This window comes from Macaca mulatta, chromosome 16 (assembly GCF_049350105.2).
Source record: "Macaca mulatta isolate MMU2019108-1 chromosome 16, T2T-MMU8v2.0, whole genome shotgun sequence".
In the NCBI taxonomy this organism is placed as follows: domain Eukaryota; kingdom Metazoa; phylum Chordata; class Mammalia; order Primates; family Cercopithecidae; genus Macaca; species Macaca mulatta.
In genome coordinates, this window is record NC_133421.1 from 78,765,462 (window position 1) to 78,778,211 (window position 12,750).

Below are 12,750 nucleotides of genomic sequence, written 5' to 3' on the forward strand. Positions count from 1 at the left end.
GAAGAAGGTAGAGGTTTAGGCTACACAGAACAGCTACCTGGAAAAATGGCACATGAAGTAGACCTGCTGTGAAAAGTCAGGCTTGGTTTATCATGTTGAAATGTTGCCAACGATTAACATTGTAAAGACACAGGAGGAAGGAAAGTAGGAAAAGTATTCAGGAAACACTGATCAATCCAGTTTGGTAGAGATGAAGCATGAGGCCAGTTCTGTTTCATAATTGTCCAACTTTTTCATATACCAGTATTGAAAACACATAAATCCAATCTATTCCCAAAGCCTTTACCTGAGGTGATATCCAAGACCCCACCTTCTTTTCAAAAAGATAGAAGAACCTGCACACTTCAGTCTCCCATTGGACATGATCACTTTTCTATCTGAATGAAAGAAATCAAGTGAGAAAAGACATTCGGGGTCATTCATTTCTTCCTTCTCTAGTAAAGAAAGATGAGGAGCCAATGCTCAGAAGTGCAAAGGAGACGTATTCAACAGGGTATAACTAGATCTAGTGTGCATTTTAACATTTGAAATACACATTAAAATTGATGCATTTAAAATGAACTCATGATATTATTCAACCATAAAAAAGAATGAAACCATGTCTTTTGCAGCAACATGGATGGAACTGGAGTCTATTATCATAAGTGAAACAACAGAGCAACAGAAAGTCAAATACTGCATGTTCTCATTTATAAGTGGGGGCTAAATAATGGGTATACATGGACATACAGTATGGAATAATAGACACTGACGACTCGGAAGTGTGGAAGAGTCAGAGGCGGATGGGGAATGAGAAACTATTTAATCGGTACAATGTACATTAATTGGTGATGAATACACCAAAAGCCCAGACTTCACCACTACATAATATATCCATGTAACAAAACTGTATTTGTACTCATTAAATTTATACAAATAAATTAAATTAAAAATAAGCTCATGAACACCAGTCTATCTGCACCTTCCAACACTTTCTGAAAAAAAAAACCACATAAATTACATGGTATACTGTATACTCTGATGCTAAAAAATGAGTGACTATTTTTCAGCTAAGTGTATATAAAAGAAGATTTGAATGTTTAAATTAATTGATAGCTGACCTAAAAAAAAAATGGGCAATCAGAATTTTTCATTATTTGTCACTACCTAGCAAATGTACAACCAGAAAGGAATTCCACAGTGGAACTAGATTCCTGTCATCCTCCTGACTGCTATGGAATGTAAGAACATTGCCATCGTGAGAGCAGGGCTCTTACCCTGGGAATAGACTTCGCTTCTAAATTCCCCAATTGCATCATGGTAATACTGAGATAAAACCAACAATTACCAGCCAGGATGTCAGCCTCATCCATGGACTGGGTACTGAAAAGGATCACATGATCTGCTCTATGCTCTCTCAGGAGGCTCCACACTTGATCTCTGGAAAAAGGATCCAATCCAGTAGTTGGTTCATCTAAGAGCAAAATCTACAGAGAATGAAGATACATAAAATATGTCTCTCATATTAACTACATCCAGATGATAGCATGAAAAACAATAAATACCACAAAATAATAACCATCCAGTCATTTTTCTCCAACATATTTCTATTTATAGTTAAACATAGCAGGCTCTCTCTTGATACATTACAATGAAAGCTCTATCACCTTTAGTGGTAAAAGAACTTGACATTTTGCAGACATTCAACCTGCATCCTTCCCCATGCATAATCTAACTTACTTGAGGATCTCCTAAAATGGCAATCCCAAAAGTCAGCTTTCTTTTCTGTCCTTCACTTAAATGTTTGGCAAGGTTATCTTGAATGTTTTGCATGTCCAATTCCAGCAATATTCGTTGTACCTATATGAGAAAATATACAACTTTTAAAATCCAAAATGGTTCATATTATGCTATTTTAACCGCTCATTAAAGCAGTCGATATTTGTTATGGGACCTCTTTGCCTAAATTTTATTCATAACAAGGCATATAAATCATTGAAGAGAATTCTGCGGTCATGATTTAATTTGGTAAGTGGTTGGCAGGTCAGTTAATCCAAGCATGCCCTCCTACCTCTTGTTCCACTTCCTGTGGATGAATTCCTTTTATTTTAGCAAACAGGCTGAGGTTTTCCTTCACGGTGAGTATGTCAAATTGAACATTGAATTGAGGACAGACACCAGTTATCTTTCTGATTTCCTCCAAGTCTTGCATTTCAGAGAGATTTTTATTATAGATGGTAACTGATCCTAAGAATGGAAGTTAAAAATAAAATTGGCAAGATAATACATTTTATTAGTATTCATAGATTTCATTTAAGAAAATATTGGCATATATTCACAAATGTCTAAAATGATTTGTGAACAACTACTAATTATTCTTGACATAAATATATGCTTACAGAACTGCACATTTGTGAACACAATTTGTGAACAACTACTAATTATTCCTGACACAAACATATGCTTGTAGAACTGCACATTTACCCGGAAATATCACACGATGGAATAAATAAAATAATTTCATAAATATTGCAGAAATATGAAGCATATTCAAAATTATGTAGCTCTTGGAAACAACTTTAGATAAACATTATTTCTCTTAAGCCATCAAATTTAAAATTTAAAATGAAAGGCATATGCTTGACCTCATTTTATTATAAGACATCTTGCCTTTGAGAAATTTCTTCTTGCTCACCTTCTGTTGGAACAGACAATCCATTAAGAATATTTAGCAGTGAAGATTTGCCAGCTCCACTGTGACCCAGAATTGCCGTGATTTGACCTTCATATATGTCAAACAGCAAGCCTATTTTTAGAACAAATTATTAGAACAAATTGTTAACAAATTATTAACAGTATAAACTGAGGGGCATTAGACCAGTCTGGTCCCAATATAGAACAAGGCTATTTAGTTTAGTGGTGTATTTCTCAGCATTTCAATACTTTAAAATACACAATGTTCAATATTTTCCTAACTGCCAAAATAATATGTGACAAAACTGTAATAATTAAAATAATATGTCACTGGTGCAGGATATAGTGACCAATGGAACAGAATAGAAGTCTAGTGTGGACCAAAGTAAATATAAAAATAGAGAGTAATCAAATGACCTTTCAAACTTATTAAAAAGATGGTTTATTTAATGAATAATTTTGGGACAACTAAACAAATAAATTAACAAATTGTATGTTTGTAAATTTTTTTTTTTTTTTTTTTTGCGACAGGATCTCATTCTGCCACCTAGACTGGAGTGCAGTGGAGCAAGTGGAGTAATCACAGCTCACTGCAGCCTCAATCTCCCACGCTTAGGCAATTCTCCCATGTCAGCCCCCTCTAGCTGAGACTATCGGCCCACGCCACCACACTTGGCTAATTTTTGTATTTTTAGTAGAGACAGGGTTTCGCCATGTTGCCCAGGCTGGATTCAAACTCCTGAGTTCAAGCAATTCACCCACTTTGGGATTTACAGGGATGAGCCACCATGCCTGGCCTGTAATTTTTAAATGGAAAGTATACAGTGTTTTCCAGGGTAAGAGGGAAGTGATACTGGCTGTTGGGACTGACACATAGTAACTGGAAAAATAAAATAGAAGCCTCAGTTTTCTCATCTGCAAAGTGAGAGATGTATTAATATGTCTTTCACAGGCCGAAATGTAAAATGGTACATGTAAATCACTTAGCATAGTTTCCAGCACATACCAAGTCCTCAATGAAATCTAAGTGTTTATTGCTATTGTTGTCATTGTCATTACTATTCATTATGTATTGCTTCTGGGAGTATGACTTTTTATAATTCTCACGGGAAATAATTTGAAATATGAATCAAGAATCTTGAAAGTATGCTTCCTTTGAATAATTCTGCTTCTAGAAATTTATATTCAAGAAACAATTTACGACATTTACAAAGACTGAACAAGGCTGTTCATTCTAGTATTTTTTATTACACTAAAAATTGGAAACAAACTGGATCTCATACATTGGTGTGTTAATAAGTTAATCCCGGTATCCATATAATGGAATGCTATTTGGCTTCTGAAAAATAGGCCATAGATAAAAGATTTCAAAAGTGTGTCCCAAATGTGCTGCAGATGTGCTCCAGAAACTAACTCCATGAGGAAGGAAGAGGAGGCTAAGGGAATGCAACCACTTCCCTGGTTTCCCAAAGAGCAGCTACATTTGGTTTGAATTTATATTCACATTTTTAATGTATTGATGTCCAATGCTTTTAATTTTTTAAGGTGCTGCTATTTTTAAAATGAACAAAATGCTTAAAGACGTTTTCTGTTTAGACAAAAAGAAGTTCATGACTTGATGGAGTGCAAAGGTAGTTCAAAATGTGTTCCAAAACTTTAAGTAATTGATTTAAAATTATTTCAATATATCCTGAGCTAAAATTAAAGAACGAAATCGCAGATCTAGATGGTATTTGATGAGAAAAACCTAGAGAGAGAATAAAATTGCTCATACAAATACATTAAATTCTCAAAGACCTAATCTAAAAGTAATGAATAAGACTGAATTAAAGGATGCTGCATTTATTACAAAAAACATGCAATATAAACACAATGGTTGGAGAACTCTCCACTTCTGGAAGGTTCATGGCTCTTCTTTTTCAGCTTTTAAGGCTTCTTTTATAAAAATCATTTTTATTCTTCCTAAAAATCATTTTTAATAAAGCAAATTGACCTCCATGAAATGTAGCTACTCACTTTGATATTTGCTTAAATGTCTGTTATAGAAAACTGTATGTTAGAATATTTTGTATCAAAATGTGTTTTTTCATTTCAAATGATAAATTATGTTTGTAATAGGATATTGGCTTGTGAAATTTAATTCATAGTCAATGGTTTTATTCATCTTGCTTCAGTTAACCTCACCAGTACATATAAACTATGTAAATTCACCAGCTAGTATAAAACCTTTATCAGATTTCAGTTTAGATGTTCTTTCCTCACAGTGACAATATATAAAATATCGTTCATAGCAGATTAATCTTTAAAAGCAAAGATAAATTGCATCTTTCATTGTATACCATTTTTATAAATTAATAGATCCATGCAATATCTGGAAGAATTTTACAGTGTATTCTTAATCATGATTAATGTCCAAGTGATAGCATTGGGTTATTTGCATTCTTTTTTCTTTTGCTTATCTATATGCTTCAAATTTTTTCACATCGAATTGTTTCCCTTTTTTATAATAAAGAAATAAGTGAAAGAATGAAATGTTTCAATGTTTTTCTTTACCTTTCAATGCTTCCACTTTTCCAGACTTTCCTTTATATTCCTTCTTAACATTTCTGATTCTGAAATAACAAAAAGGGTGCTTACTTAGCCAACACAGAAGTGAAAATAGCACAAGCCATTAATAGCCCTAATCATAGTGACAGCTGCAGCCAACCACTTTATGTGAAATAAGGGATGGCATAGTCTATTCAGAAAGAAAAAGACCTATTTTTGATTAATCATTTCCCCTGAGGTAGAAAATAAAGGAGTCTCTCTCAAGTTACAATTAAACTACTAGTATTTTGTCTAGAAAAGTAGAATGCTGTGTAATTATCCTCACTTTCTTCCTCGAGTTTTAGAATAGTTGGTTCTTCCCCCTGTTCAAGATCAGCTCATTTACCTGGGGCCTTGAACTGGCATCCTGCATCCTCTCCACGTCTTGCTTATTAGTTTATTAGTCAGACACTCTAGCACCTGCATCTTTTACAGTCCTCCCTAATAGCTCCTCTTTGAACTCAGCTCTACTTTGGACACAATTTGATTTCTCTCCTCCCTGTATTGTACAAAATTCTCAAAATAAACTTGCCATTTTCACTTCCTGACCTTTAATTCCTCTTCAATTGCACTCTGATTTCTGAACTCACCACTCCAGTGAACCACTTCATAATGAAATCATTAGTGACCTCCTAATTATAAAATACAACAAATACTTTTCCATTCTTACGTATTGGATTATGAGTCACTGTTGATGACTTTCTCTTTGTTAGTGGTGACTTAATTGCTTTGCTTCTTATTTTTCTAAATGTTCCTTTTCTGTTTCCTAATAAAGTCCTCTTACTTCATCAGACACATCAGCTTGATGTTCCACAGGGTTCTCCATGTATATGATGGATCTTCTCATTTGAGACTCTCTCCAGAAGTTTTCTTATTGGATTTTTTGTTTTAGCATCAACCTAATATTGACCCCACCCTTTTCATTGATCTTTAGACTCACACATCTAATAGTTTGCTGGATAGTCTCTCTCTGTCTCTCTCTCTCTCACACACACACATACATACACACACACACACACATACACACACACACACTGCTCTTAATCAGTAGTTGTCAATTGTGAATACACATTAGAATTCCAAAGGGAACTGATGCCTGCAAACAACCCTCAGAGATTCATATTATATTCACATTAATTACTTCTCTGCAGAGTTCACAGAAAAAAGATTCACATTAATTGATCTGGGGTGATGAGTTTTTCATGGCAGTAAAGGCTGAGGATTGGGATATATCAAATGTTCTTCCAAATGAGTCTAATGTGAAGCCAGGTTTGAGAATTAACTGCTCTAAAACTGCATATCCAGAACAGACTTCATTGCATTGTCACCTAAACCCATTCCCCCATCACGCTGGATCTTACTTGGCAGCATGGACATTCAACTACTCTCTTCTTGATTCTCACTCAGATTCATCACCCATCCAACCTGGTATCATTTTTGTAAAATTTAACTCTAAAATAGTTCAAGTCTTGGGTCCATTTAAAAAATTTATATTTTAAAATCCATTTTATTTACTCTTCAATGTTCCTCATCAGCCTCAAAGGGAAAGTCAAGGCTACTTTGTACCACATGAAGCAGCCACTCATGGTCTGTCCAGTGACATCTTTCGGCATCCTCGGCCTTATGTTTTATGTGTCAGGATCACCAAACCACCATTTATATCCTGCATAAAGTTTAGCGCTTTTTGTCTTTTCTGCTGGGTGTGTCATACACATATACGTATACACATACACATGCACTCACATGCACATATGTACATATGCACAAATGAACCTTTTTATCCTTTTTATCTGTCTTATTCTTAAAAGAATGTTCATTGCAACATCATTTGTCAGAGCAAAAAATGAGAAACAACCAGAATATTCTTTAATGTAAGAAAAGATAAATAAAAATGGTAGACTCGTATCTTAGAATATTTTTATATAAAAATTAAAACCAATGCATTAGCCCATAGTTAGCACTATGAATAGATCCCAAAAAGCAAAATGCTGAGTGTAGAAGCAATATGTAGAAACTTAAGTACAGTCTGATACTATTTATAGATTATAGGAGATAAAAACACACAGAGTTATATCACATATATCTATATCACATATTGTTTAGAGCTATAAGTGTATGGTACAATATGTAAATATATGAATGGAAAGTGGGAACACCAAATCCATTATAAAGGTCAATCCTGATGAAGCAGGGAGAAAATATTTTAAAGAGATCAAAAGGGACTTTAAATAAACATATAATATATCCATCAAAAACACAAAGCAAATATGACAATAATGTTTATATCTGTTTAATATGACAATAATGTTTATATCTGTTCAACCCGGATGGTGAATATGTCAGCTTTAAAAGCCTAAATTTATTCAGTAATTTTTAACTATTTAAAAGAAAAATAGATGTTCTCTTCTTCTATTTCCCTGAACTAGGGTAGTTAACACTTCTATTGACTAAATAACAGTAGTTAATATCTCTATCCCTACATTTATCACATTGAATTTCATGTACCTATTTATCTTCTTCCCTAGGCTGTGTGCTCCTTGAAAGACAGTTTATTGTTCATCTTTGCAGCCCTAAAGATTAGTAAAGAACCCAGCAGCAATATGTTTGTTGAGTGAATGAATTAAGCAAAGTTAAAAGGTGATGAGTCTCACCAGGTATTTTATTTCAGCATTTCTTTGTAAAATGGAATCCCTGTTGAAGTGAAACTTTAATGTTTTGTTTTAATAAAGAAAATTCCATTTAAGAGGAGCTGGTGTTTCCGGATTTTAGACATGAAATCAGACATTTACATTTGGGGCAGTCAGACATCCTACCTGTGTTCTGGGAATATTGCCTGAATGGTCTATAGTTACAGGAATGCACATATGTGCACACAGTTGCCCCCAGAGAAAATGTGACTTAGGGGTTATGAATGAGGAAGAACCAGTTGTGAATAAAAACTGTATATTTTTACAAATCCAGAATCATGATTCTGGTTAGAATTCTACAAGCTTTCATCCATATCCCTGATACATAGAGCTTAAAGGTTACATATCCTGTAAGCTCTACATATCTTAGGGGAAGAGTTCCTTTGTATATAAAGCGCTTGTATATAAAGGAGAAGAGTTCATTTTTATATAAAGCAGACCACATAGGAAGAAAAAAATCAATGCCTTAGTGCCTTTTATATTCATACAAAATAGAATTCACACGTTGGAACTGATTGGAAAAGATTTGACATTGTCTAGAGGTGGGGAAGAGTAATGATGCTACTAAGAAATGATCATTGTGAAGAAAGAAGAGATAAAACTTGTGGATTGGAAACTGCATCTACTGTTGGATGGTCGAAAGGCAGTTTTAGAATGCCTTGCAGCCCCAGACCTGCTTTAACAGTCAGTGAGTGTGTCCCACCTTGTCATTAAAGAGCTACAACATTGACTGCCTAAGCCTACTTTCTCGCTTTGGTGTGGATCAGGGGTGAGGTGCCCCACAATGGAGCCAAAAGCTTTAGTGAATAGTACTCGCATCAAATGACTTTCTTTCCCTGGTTTGCCTTGGGTCTCCACCTGAGCTAAGAATCCAGACCAAGTGACAGGTATGCCTAGTCAACATTGTATACATTGGCTAGGTTTGGAGGCACAGTGGGGGTGTGGGAGAAGAGGGGAGAAGTCAGGGGACGGTGGGGGTGGAGGACATTTTACTTTCTCTCCTAGGCCACTAGGCAGCAGTAGAAGAACAAAGAAAATTTTGAGGTCTTTGTAAGTAAAAGATTTTGTTAGAAGATTGGATCTGAGAATTACTATAATTTGAATAATAATATAATACAATATGATTTTGTGCCCTCAACTGGTAAAGAAGGATTGATGACACTATAACTGAGTTTTACAGAATTATTCCTCACTTTGCCTTTCTTGTTTGGATGGATATTTTCTATAGAGCTGGTATACTCCTAGCTAGAGCAGAGGAAGGGCTGTTGCCCCACTCAGAAAATTTAAATGGAAAACTGGTTAAGAACTAGATGGAGGAAGCCTAGGTATACGGGTTAGGTCTCTTTGTCTTGGAAAGATTTCACTTCCTAGCTATGGTTCTCTATTTATTCATTTTCTTTTGCCTCCTGACATCTCAATAGTATGTTAAGAGCATAGACTGTAGAGCCAGACTATCTGGATTACAATTCCAGTTCTCCACCTGTGAGTTGTGTGATACTGGGTAAAAGGCTTAAGCTGTCATTACTTCACTTTTTGTATTTTCAAAATGGGGAAAATAAAGATACCTGCCTCATAAGCTTTTTGTGCGAATTATGTGCAAATCAGGTACATAGTCAGCACTAAGTAAACATCTGTTAATAAATAAACGATTGCTATTTAAAGCTCTGATTCATTAACTTTGTACCAAACTTTGTAGAAAAATCTACAAAGCTATTTTGAAATCCATGATACTTGGGTTCAATTCCAAAACTGCTGAGTTAGAATCCCTGGCTAAAAACAGATATTCTAACTGTTCCTCATACAATTCTGTTATATGCTAAATCTCATAACAACCCTACAAAGTCAATATTAATCTTGTTTCATAGAAGACACTGAGACTCATAAAATTTACTCATTTTTCCGAGATTACACATCAAATGAGAGACGAGAGTATTAGGATCTAAGAATTTCTGATTCAGAATTTCTTACTTCTTCCAACTTACCGTATAAAGCCAGATGAAATCACAGAGAGAGAGGTTCACAGAATGAAAGGAGCAAGTATAAAAGAGAGGTAGGCACAAGAGAAAGAGGCAGAAAGGGGGACAAGATAAAGTGTGGGTGGATAATATGATATGGAGCTGATAATCAAGGAGAATTTTCCTTTCAAGTAACAGAAGAAATTGATGGTGATGGAAATGGAGCAATTCGAAGTAACATTGACAAAAACAAATATCTTCTCCTTCAATATTTTGCCTCAAGCTCACCCTGATGCTCTTGGTTGATAATTCTTTAGCCTTGTGCTCATGTATTAGTATTAATTATAAGTGTGATTACCTGATGGCTTCTTTTCCTTGGAATTCAGGAGCTACTGGTTCAAAATAATCATCAGAGGGATGCTCAGCATCAATTTCTTTCTCAATAACCTTATTATCAGTCCCTTGGTGTTGGAAACAAGATGATGAATTCAAGAAAAATAATGGAGAATAACGGCGCTCATCTCCATCTAAGTAATCAAGAGGCAACAAAATAGGATCAGTAATAGTAAAACAATGAGCAAAGAAGCCTTGCTCACAACAATGCAGAATGCCTTGAAGTTTTAAGCATCATAGAGACACTTTTTTCTTCTAAAACTCTATTTATTATTAAGAAGAAAACTTGATAATGAAGTAAACAATCAGAATTCAAAGGAAATAACATATTGCAAAAGTTAAACAATATAATACAGCTTTCAACAAAGTATAAATAAAATGTGATCAAAAAAAAGAAAGTCAATATGAAAGTGAGGTTCAAATAAAATATTAGGTGTATGACCAGCTGAGTTGGACATCAGCTTTTCCCTGATCAAGACATTAGTACAGATCTTAGAGCCTCTGTTGTCTACATCTGTAGAAAAGGACTCCCAACAAGGAAACCCATTATATCTCCCTTTTTTTCCAGTCTTAACAATGGGTTGCCTTATCCTTGATAATAGGCTCATGAGAAAGAGATTTGTATCACCCAATAAACATATTTATTAAAAATTTTTTTAATGTCGTCTAAAAGGTATTTAGGTGAATGAATGAAACCAAATATTTGGGAAAACACAAAACCTTAGCATAGTACATAAAAATAATTGTAGACATGTTTGTGAACTTAAATAATTTGACCATAGCAACATAATTGAACATAATATTGAAATCTATATATTCTTGCTTAGGCATGAATACATGGAGAAACTGTATTTGTTTAGAATACATTTATAGTAACATTTTAAATATATTTTTCCAGTTTAAAAAATGAGGTTGAATTTATTATTAAGGACCTTCACATATCAACCAGAAGTCACAGAAAGACAGGAATATGTACAAGTAAATACAGAGAAAACCTATAAGACAACCTTAAATAGTGGAAGGAAGGTATAAAATAAGAGGATAAACAAGAAGATTGTGCCAGAAAAAAAACTTTCTGATTCTAGAGTGTGTGAAAAAATTCTGGGCTTATGTGAAATTTTTGGTTGTTTGCAAGATAATCTAACAGGGCAATCAATATACTTCTGCAAATATGAACAATATATAAAACATTTTGAGAATGATGCTGAACAAATATTCATGAGAAAGCACTTCCACAGTATAATGGCCTCCCACCAGCCAAACAACCATAAGAACTAATTTATTTTATCTTGTTCTGACACAAGTCCTAATATGACCCTTTCAAAACACTTTCAGGGATCCATGAATACCTAACATTATTTAATTACCACATAATTATAAGATGTATTATAATTATTGTTGTCATACAATTATACTGTTATAGTAAAGTCATAAGAATTGTTTTTACATAAAAATTTCATTAGACCATTAAAAACTATGAAGTAGAAATAATGAACTTATTAGTTTGAAATGGGAAATATTTAATATTCATTTTAAAAGTCTATATAATCTTAAAAAATATATTCAATGTAATTAATAACTATAGAGGTCAGAGAAAAACTCACTATTACTTACAGGGTAAAATTTTGTCAAAGTATAATGCCAATAGCAAGTAGATGAAACCATCCAAAAGCAATATGGAAAAAGTTGCTATCATTGTATATGAGTCTCCTGAAGGGTCAGGAAAAATTACACCATTCAAGTTATAATCCAGTTTGATAATCTAAGATTCAAAAAATAAAAATAAATGTTTAAAATAAATAAATAAATAGCTTGGCATAGCAGCAAAAAGTATTAATTTATTAACTAGCTTTTTCAAGAGGCACTTAGTAGTTACTAGTCAAATATTTAATTAAGTAAATAAAGGTATTGGTCAAAATATTTCTATTTTACAGTGAAAAATAATTAGAAATAAACATGTATTTAATAAAAACAATGTTCTAAGTATAAGAATTTAAATTATAATTCATTTGTTTGTTTTCATAAAATCATTGCAATATTACAAATATCTATTCTGGGCAACAAAGGAAATACAAATGTTGGAAAGAATATAATAAATTTTTGGAAGCCTCTAATTAGATAAAAAGAGAACTTACCTCCTTTTCTAGTTATTATTTCAAATAAAAGTTTGTATTTAGAATTTTGCCATATAATAACAGCAACTATGTTCTAGGCACTGTTCTAAGTGTTTTATATATTATCCCATTTAATCTTCCTTAAAACTCCATCAGATAAACAATAAAGCTTATAAAAATAGTAAGATTTTAACCTGCATTTTACATATGATAAAACTAAGGCACAGCAAAGTTGAGTAGCCAAAAGTGGCAAAGTGAAATTAGAACAGAGAAAGTCTTACTCCTAAGTCCAGTTCCTTACCCTGCACACTATACAGCTTCTCAGTCTATGTTAAAATGTTA

General features: G+C 33.6%; 1 protein-coding gene across 2 annotated transcripts in view; it reads right to left on the reverse strand.

Annotated features, from left to right (window-relative positions):
* ABCA6 (ATP binding cassette subfamily A member 6) overlaps positions 1-12,750 on the reverse strand; it is a 61,547-nt gene that overhangs the window by 34,265 nt on the left and 14,532 nt on the right. For both annotated transcript variants that reach the window (XM_015120202.3, XM_077972604.1), the window contains 8 exons: positions 11,909-12,056; positions 10,260-10,428; positions 5,227-5,285; positions 2,675-2,785; positions 2,051-2,226; positions 1,720-1,839; positions 1,328-1,466; positions 287-377 (listed from right to left, as the gene is read on the reverse strand). In XM_015120202.3, coding sequence (XP_014975688.3) covers positions 287-377; positions 1,328-1,466; positions 1,720-1,839; positions 2,051-2,226; positions 2,675-2,785; positions 5,227-5,285; positions 10,260-10,428; positions 11,909-12,056 — 1,013 coding nt within the window. The remainder of the gene's footprint in view (positions 1-286; positions 378-1,327; positions 1,467-1,719; positions 1,840-2,050; positions 2,227-2,674; positions 2,786-5,226; positions 5,286-10,259; positions 10,429-11,908; positions 12,057-12,750) is intronic.